This window comes from Athene cunicularia, assembly GCF_003259725.1.
Source record: "Athene cunicularia isolate RWA chromosome 28 unlocalized genomic scaffold, athCun1 chr28_part1, whole genome shotgun sequence".
Taxonomy (NCBI): Eukaryota; Metazoa; Chordata; class Aves; order Strigiformes; family Strigidae; genus Athene; species Athene cunicularia.
The window spans coordinates 1,520,592-1,528,258 of record NW_020799139.1 but is presented as its reverse complement, the minus strand read 5'-3'; the positions used below and the strand labels follow the sequence as shown (position 1 = coordinate 1,528,258).

Genomic DNA, 7,667 nt, shown 5'->3' with positions numbered 1-7,667 from the left:
GGCCTCAGCGTCACCGGGCGCGCCCGCGCCCCCATTGGCTGCCTCCTGCCGGCCCTTCCCAGCCTGCTTTGCTCGGCAGCTACTTCCGGCTCTCTGGTGACGTTTCCGCCAGCCTGTATTTCTATTGGCTGGCTCGTGAGGTCTCCATGGAGACCGCGGCTCCCGGCAGGCGCCGGGGCTCAGCTGCTTCCGGAGACGTGTCTGAGGCGGGGAAATGGCGTCGGGGGTGGGTGCGGGCGCGGGCTCCGCCGGTCAGGGCGGCGACGCCGACGAGCTCTTCGACGTGAAGAACAGCTTCTACATCGGGGCCTACCAGGCCGCCATCAACGAGGCACAGCGGGTCAAGGTGGGGGCGGCTCGGCCTGTGGCCTGCGGGTCCTGCCTCCCCATGGCTGCCCCGGTATAACGGCGCCATCCTGGGGCTCCCCGAGTGCCCTTCGCCCCTGCCCGCCTCGTCCCAGGCTGGTCTCGGTGTTTCCACCTCCCTGCTCTAGCAGGGGCACGCTGGGGTGGGAGGGGGGCTCCTGTGCGCCCCGAGAATGTGTGTGTGGGGGGTATCGTTTCTCTGGGGAAATCTCACGTTGAGTTACGGCTTTACGGATCCTTGAGAGGTTCTTGTTTCCTGTCATCCCTTCAGCCGTCTAATCCAGAGAAGGAAGTGGAGAGGGATGTTTTCTTATTCCGAGCCTACATCGCCCAGGTGAGGTTGCAAGTGCTGCATTTGCAACAACATAATGTGACCGCGGGGCTGGAGCCAAGGAGGTTGTGGGTCTGAGTCCTGTGATTACAGCGTTATAGTTTAGTAATAATTCCACCTTCACTCCTGGAACGTGATATGTTTCCTGGCAGTAATGCAGTTGTGAATGCAACATGTTGTGTGTAGGGTCTGGAGGACCTGATGAGACCTCTTCGGGAGGTACTTTATCGTCTTTACAATGCCTCATGGACAAATAATGCTTCGAGGTTATGACATTTGGCTGCGTTTGTAGAGCATGATACGAGACATAAAGTAGAAATTTGCCATTCCTGGTTTTTGTTGTTCTAAGAGAGGGTTTTAGAAAGTAAGCAAGTATTTCCTGTGTTCTGAATAATTAGTAAGTCACAGTTTTATCTTCATTGCCTTCAACAGAGAAAATACGGTGTTGTCCTGGATGAAATTAAAGCCAGTGCTAGTCCTGAGCTCCAAGCAGTGAGGATGTTTGCGGAATATCTTTCAAACGAGAGTCAGAGGTAAGTCTGATAACAAGGTGGAACTGAAGCCCACTTAGACAGGGCTTATGTTTCCACGTGGAAAGTTTCATGCAGAAGTGTGGGGTTTATTGTGATTTTCTGTGTTTTTTGTAGTCAATCTCAAAAAGGCAGAATTGTGTGGGGGCAGGATCTTTGTTTCACTTAATAACGAAACACTCCCAGAATCTCATGCTTGCTCTTTGTAGGGATGCAATTGTTGCCGATTTGGACAAGAAAATGGCAAAAAGTGTTGATATAGCTAATACTACTTTCTTGCTGATGGCTGCTTCCATCTATTTCCACGACAAAAATCCCGATGCGGCTCTGCGTGCTCTGCATCAAGGGGAGAGCTTGGAGTGGTAAGTGTTAACTCACCTGGCGTCGTGGAGGTGTGTGCTAGCAAAGCCTCTCTTGTCTAGGGCGAGGTGCTGTGGAAATGGCTGAGGTCTGGCTTATCTCTAAAAAGCCTGGAAACCATTGAGAAACCACTTTGAAGTTTCTCATCTTAGTAGTAAGTGATTTGGTGCTTGTCCTATAGTATCGTCTGTTGCTCCCTTGTGAAACTTAAGAACCTGCTTTAGTGATTTGTGTGTGTTCAGAATTGCCAAAACGAACGTTTTTTCAGTTTAGTGAGGGAGCTGCTGGGGGATAGAGGTAAGCTTCCCCCTCCTGGGTCCTGCTTTGAGAGGTTCTCTGCAGCAGGGAGGCCTGTCCTGGGGCACTGGTGATGCCTCTCTGCTGAGCAGCAGGTTCCCAGGCAGAGCACAGGGAGCAGTAAAACCTGCACTGGTGAAAATCACTTTGCTCTTGTTCATTGCAGCATGGCCATGATGATCCAGATTCTTCTGAAGCTTGACAGGCTCGATCTGGCTCGGTAGGTTTGTGTCCTTTTGCTTCTTAAGGGTGCTCTGGTGGGGTGGGCCTCGACAAGAGAATTTTCATCACCCAGCCTCCCCCAGGGTGCAGCGTTCTAACACCTGCAGAGGACAGAACAACTCGTGTGTAGGTATGGGTGCGCTGCAGAACGTTTGTATTCTTCAAGTTGCAAAAGCTGTGGAGATGGTAGAGCCAGATACAGCTAAAGGAAGAGATTGGTTTAATCCTAACCTTTAGCAGAATGTGGTTTGAATCTCTAGTCCTGGGTTTCCAACTTCCCATAGGGAAGTAAAAGAGGGAGGTTTTTCACAGACTGTTTCAGTAAAATGTTAAGAGGTGTTTGTGCCACGTTACCAGCTTGCTGTGGCCGTTGGCCAATGGAGGAGCTGAGAGAAGAAACGACAACCTTTTTGTTTCTGTCTTAAAGAAGTTGTCTTGTCTTTCTGTTGCGTGACTCCCACTGTTGCTTCTGCAGGAAGGAACTTAAGAAGATGCAGGAACAAGACGAGGATGCGACTCTCACCCAGCTGGCAACTGCCTGGGTGAACCTGGCCATAGTGAGTATCTTAAATGGGGATCCCAAGCCTACAACAGCTGAGAAACACCACTCCGTGTCTTGTTCCTGATTGCTTTTTTCACATCATGCTTTCAGAAAAACACGCAGGGTTTTGTTGTTTTTTGGGTTTCTTTTTTTTTTCCCTTCCTTCAAGTACACAGAAAAAATTGGTAGCTGGTTTCACAAAACAACTGGATGTTTTGATCGTCATTCTTTTATCTGTTCCTCTTAGCTTTCAGCTCACACCAGAAGGAGCTAAACCACGCTTAAATAATTCACAAAACATTATCATATAAAATAGAAAGCTGCAGTGTTGCTAGCATCCAGAATTTGCAGTTGAACTCAAAAAAAAAAAAAAAAAAAAACTCTGCTTAGAGCAGGCCGTCTTTAAGCATGTTTGTGAATCAAACAAAAACATACACTTGGTAGGCCAGATAATCAGGTTATTGAAAATAAGTAGTCTCCTAAAACTCAGTGAAGTCCAAGGTTGTGCATACAATAACCTGTTATACTATTAATATTTCTGGTTTTAGCATTCACTCGCTTTTGCTGTGAAGTGTCTCATACGTAGCCGTTGCCTCACAATAGTGTGGGGTTAGATTTTCCATAAGATCTTGGGTTCCACGAGGGATCCTGCCTCTGACTGGTGGAAGCCACTCCATGTGGAACCTTTCTGAAGCTGCAGCTTTTTGAAAAGCCAGGTGTCCACACCTGTGTTTAATCATAAAAATCTCATTTCATAATCCTTTGTTACGTCAAACATCTGAAGTGGTTCTTTTGAAGTTTTTTTTTTCTATTTGAATGGAAGCCTGGATCTTTTCATCATTTAAATGGTTCTTAATATTTAAAATTTTTGCATTTCTTTCATCTGTGGTCTGACGGTGATCTGTTGTGGTACAGGAGATCACACGAATGCCAACAGCTCGTTCGTGTTGGTGGTTCTGCGTTTCATCCCTGGGCTTTACAACCCTAGAAGTGGACTTTGTGCTCAGTCCTTTGACCACGGTGAGAATGTACAAGCTTCTTAGCAACATATAATGAAGCAGTGGGTGTTTGTCTCCTCCCTTTGCAGGGTGGTGAGAAGTTACAGGATGCCTATTACATCTTCCAAGAGATGGCAGACAAATGCTCCTCCACCCTCCTCCTGCTTAACGGGCAAGCAGCCTGCTACATGGCTCAGGGCAAGTGGGACGATGCGGAGGGAGTGCTTCAGGAGGCATTGGACAAGGTACTTTCTGGTTTTGCCAGGCAGATTTGCTCTCAGGGGGATATAGAGTAAAACAGCAAGGACTCTCACTGTTGAACTTCATGAGGATACCAGTATATATTGCCAAGGGTGGTTGCTGTGGATACCTACATTTTCTCCTACTTTGCCTTTTCCAGCCAAGTGAGCTGTTGGTTGGGCAGAACTTACTCTTGCAGAGCTACGCTGGTTTTTACACTGAATCGTGGTAGAGATAAGTCAGATCAGGTGGTGGTTCTTCTTTTCAGGACAGTGGCCATCCCGAGACCCTGATCAACTTTGTTGTCCTGTCGCAGCACTTGGGTAAACCACCAGAGGTGAGGTTTGGTTTGTTGTACTCGTCAAGCCGATACGATCAACCTGTTCTGCTGCTGATGTCAGGTTGTGTGTTCCTAGCGCACGTGGTAACTTTGCAGTTCTGTACATTCTCATCAGGGTTGGCATTAATGGGTAGAATAGTTCTGGGGTGCGGGGAGGTTGCCTTTTCAATATTTAATAAAGTCTGTGTAGAAATAGAGATGTTGTGGACAATGGTATATACTTGAGAGGAAAGCCTGGGTGGAAAAAGAAATCTCTCCTGTTCTGAGTTCAGTTCTCACTCATTGTTTTCTTGAACCCACTATTAAAGGTCTCATTTTTAAGTGCAGAGTATGCACAGATCATACTGGTTTTAACTGGGGCTGCTGACATTCAGGACACTGAGAAAATCAGGTCTTTACTCACTGTAAGCAAATAGATTGAAGTGTGATGTTTGAAACTCTTGGCTTCTCCTCATGCTGTCTCAGTATTTAAATTTATCTGTCTCATCCCATCAGGTTACGAATCGCTATTTGTCACAGCTGAAAGATGCACATAAAAATCACCCGTTCATAAAGGAGTATCAGGCAAAGGTACTAATTTTTAATATAAAATTAAAATTATCCTGCCTCATAGCAGTGTCTGCTGGGGCGAGTGCTTTCCTTACCAGTACACAACTGCAGTTCTGAGGGGCAGGGCCATGTCCTTTCTCTGTCGTGTCACTTACCAGCACATTTTCTAGCCCCTGTGAGAGGGGTTGGGATCCTCATGCCACGTGTTCAGCAAAGGAGAGATGTACCCTTGAAAGAACAGCTCCAACATAACGGTTCTTAATCTGAGTCAGAAGTTTGTTACCATCAGACATTGTGCTTAAATACAGGAAACATCTTTTTGAAAGAGAGAATTTGGGGAGGGGGAAGAAGGATAAAGGTAATAGTGACGGGAAAATGGAACAAACGGAAAAAATTGAGAACTTACACAGGTGATTTTGCTTCTTAGAATTCCTTTTGCTTTGGTGAGCTGTGATAGTGTTCTCTTCAGCTAACGCAGGTCTTGCTACATTTTGAGTAAAGTCCAAGATGTGTTCATTTTATTTTTGTTTCTGATTTGAAGGAGAATGACTTTGACCGGCTGGCCATGCAGTATGCCCCCAGCGCGTGAGGAGAGGGGAAGGAGGCTGCAGACCTGCTCTGTGGTACCTTGGGAACAGGGTTGGTGTGCAGAGCCTCTGCTACGAGGGGGAAAAATGCTCTCTGCAACTTGGGCTGGCTCGACTCACTGTGGCAGGGTCTTGCACTCCAGCAAGCCGGTGCTAAACCTGTATATAACGTCTAGCTACTGGATTTTGGTAGCTGAAAAGCCTGTGTTCTGGCTTACCTGGGTCCTGAACTGTTTAAAATACAGTGCAAATCAAAAGTATGCAACACTGTACCTTAAACATTCCTAATAAAGCCTTCTCTGGATCTGTGTGCCCCTTAATTTCTGGAATTCAAGTAATTCCACTCTGGGACGGAATCCTGCCATCTGCACCGAGGCTGTACTTGTGGAAGGAGTGTGAAGGTTAATTTTAAGTTCAGGGCATGGATGAATCCTGAATTACGTCTCTTTTTTTCAGTCTGACTGATGACTCCTCCCTTAACTTCAGCATCCTGTGGAAGAAGCATACACAGCTGTAGGGGTTACTGCTGGTGAGAGGGAAAGCTTCCCCAAAATAAAAATAATCCAATTGTAATAGGCTCAGCCTTAATCTTAAGGTGGTAAAAGGCAGTAGGTCATGTCCTGGAGCCAGGAAAGTACATCCTGCAGCAGGTGGTGGTTGAACCTGACGGTTCGTGGAACGTGACGTGATCCAGCCCCCCGTGATCACGCTGGGCCGTGCCCTCAGCCTCTGGGGGTGCTGAGAGCAGAGATGTCCCCGTGGGACCCTCAGCTGGCACCTCCTGCTCTTAGATACCCCAGTTATCTTTTGAATTTCTCTTGGGTTCCTTAGGGGGGGGCGGGGGGGAAGAGGGGTTTATACTCCACTGTAAATGTGTCTAACTGGTGTTTCCTTTGTGCCCACCTCGCTCTGAAAGGGCTCATTGTCTCTCTCCTTGGCTTGTTTAGTGAGCAGCTCTTTTCAACGAGGGGTTATTCATGGCCCGGTCTCGAATGAATGTTGCCTTTGTGGAGCTGTCGGAGGGAGATGTGAAAAGGGGCTTGTGTGTTCAGGGCAGCCATTCCCCACTTGATGGGCCATGATAAATTGACTTTAAAATGTAAACAATAAAAGCAAGTGGCATAGCAGGAGCCAGTGCTGTCACTGTGAGAGTGGGGGGACATGTTTGGCCCTCGGAGGGGAACGGGGTTGTGTTGTCTCATCGCTGCCCCAGAGCAATTGGAGACATTCCAGAAAATGAAGACTTTAAATGAGATAAAACTCATATTTTGTCTTTTTCTTTCCCTATCAAGCTGGTTTGAGTTACAGTTCCACAAGTGCCTGTGATGATGATAATGATTATTCTCCATCATCATCACGATGATGTAGGAAGGGTCCCACAGCTGCAATTTAGCTGATAATTTTAGTGCATGAGGACACAACTGAACCCCACTTACTCCTCCACAGCTGAAACCAAACACCACTGTGCTGCCTGTGTCCGAGGTTCCTGTGGTGCCTTCCCGAGAGACAGTTTTAAGTGTTGGCATTTTAGGAGAATCTTCATCTTAAAGCCAAGTGTCTGTACGTGACTCTGGATGTATTGCTTTTAATTTTAAACATACCCATAACAAGATTTCTGTTCTGTGAATCAGCAGCTAGCCTGCGTGCAAGCTGCCTGCCTGCTGGAGGGGGCGTTGGGTCAAATCTTTCATCGGGGGTGACCTTTTGGGAGTGTGTGTTTGCATTTTTCAGGTACATCTCATCAGTCCAGAGCTGCTTTGACTGAACAGGTGCCTCCTCTCAGCTGTGCCCGTAGGCTGGAAACACCCCGGGGGCTTCTTTGTGAGGAAGGGGGCAGTCTGCTGCTGCTGCGTGGAGGCTTTTGCTGAGAGGTACAGGAGAAAAAGGAAGACCCGGAGAAATATTTGTCTATTGGATGAGAAAGCGTTTAAGGGTGAACATTTAGTCAGGGATTTTGAACAGGGAGAAGTGCGGTGCTGGATGATGGTGTGGTGGGTAACTTCCAGCCGCCCCCCCCAAGGGTGCACCTTGGCAGGCACCGCAGTTTTCCACTGTTTTAGCATCAATTGTCATCCCCGGGCGCTGACATCTCGGTGTTTGTCCCCGGTTCTCGCTGCTGGAGCGACTCCAGCCCATTGTCACGGCTCATCGGCCGAGAGAGCAGTCGCATTGTTGATTATTTTTTAATTATTTTGTGTGTGTGTAACAAACTGCTATAACTTCATTCTGCGACTCTCCATGCTCATTAACGGGCGTCTAATGAGCCGCCGCTCCCCTCCGCGCTGATTAACAGCCGCCTAATGAGT

At 47.6% G+C, this 7,667-nt stretch overlaps 1 protein-coding gene across 1 annotated transcript; it reads left to right on the top strand.

Annotated features, from left to right (window-relative positions):
• Positions 1–158: 158 nt before the first annotated feature.
• On the top strand, positions 159–5,665 carry COPE (coatomer protein complex subunit epsilon). The gene is made up of 10 exons (XM_026865001.1): positions 159–346; positions 638–700; positions 1,130–1,230; positions 1,437–1,589; positions 2,051–2,104; positions 2,582–2,663; positions 3,735–3,890; positions 4,154–4,222; positions 4,721–4,795; positions 5,316–5,665. The coding sequence occupies exons 1-10, from the start codon at positions 215–217 to the stop codon at positions 5,361–5,363; spliced, it is 933 nt and encodes a 310-aa protein (XP_026720802.1). The 5' UTR covers positions 159–214; the 3' UTR covers positions 5,364–5,665.
• The last annotated feature ends 2,002 nt before the right edge of the window (positions 5,666–7,667 follow it).

Excerpts from the sequence above, each read along its gene's own strand:
- COPE (XM_026865001.1), top strand. The coding sequence starts at position 215 with ATGGCGTCGGGGGTGGGTGCGGGCGCGGGCTCCGCCGGTCAGGGCGGC. Across the intron at positions 3,891-4,153 it reads TTCAGGAGGCATTGGACAAG|GACAGTGGCCATCCCGAGAC; the intron begins GTACTTTCTGGT and ends TCTTCTTTTCAG. Across the intron at positions 4,223-4,720 it reads ACTTGGGTAAACCACCAGAG|GTTACGAATCGCTATTTGTC; the intron begins GTGAGGTTTGGT and ends TCATCCCATCAG.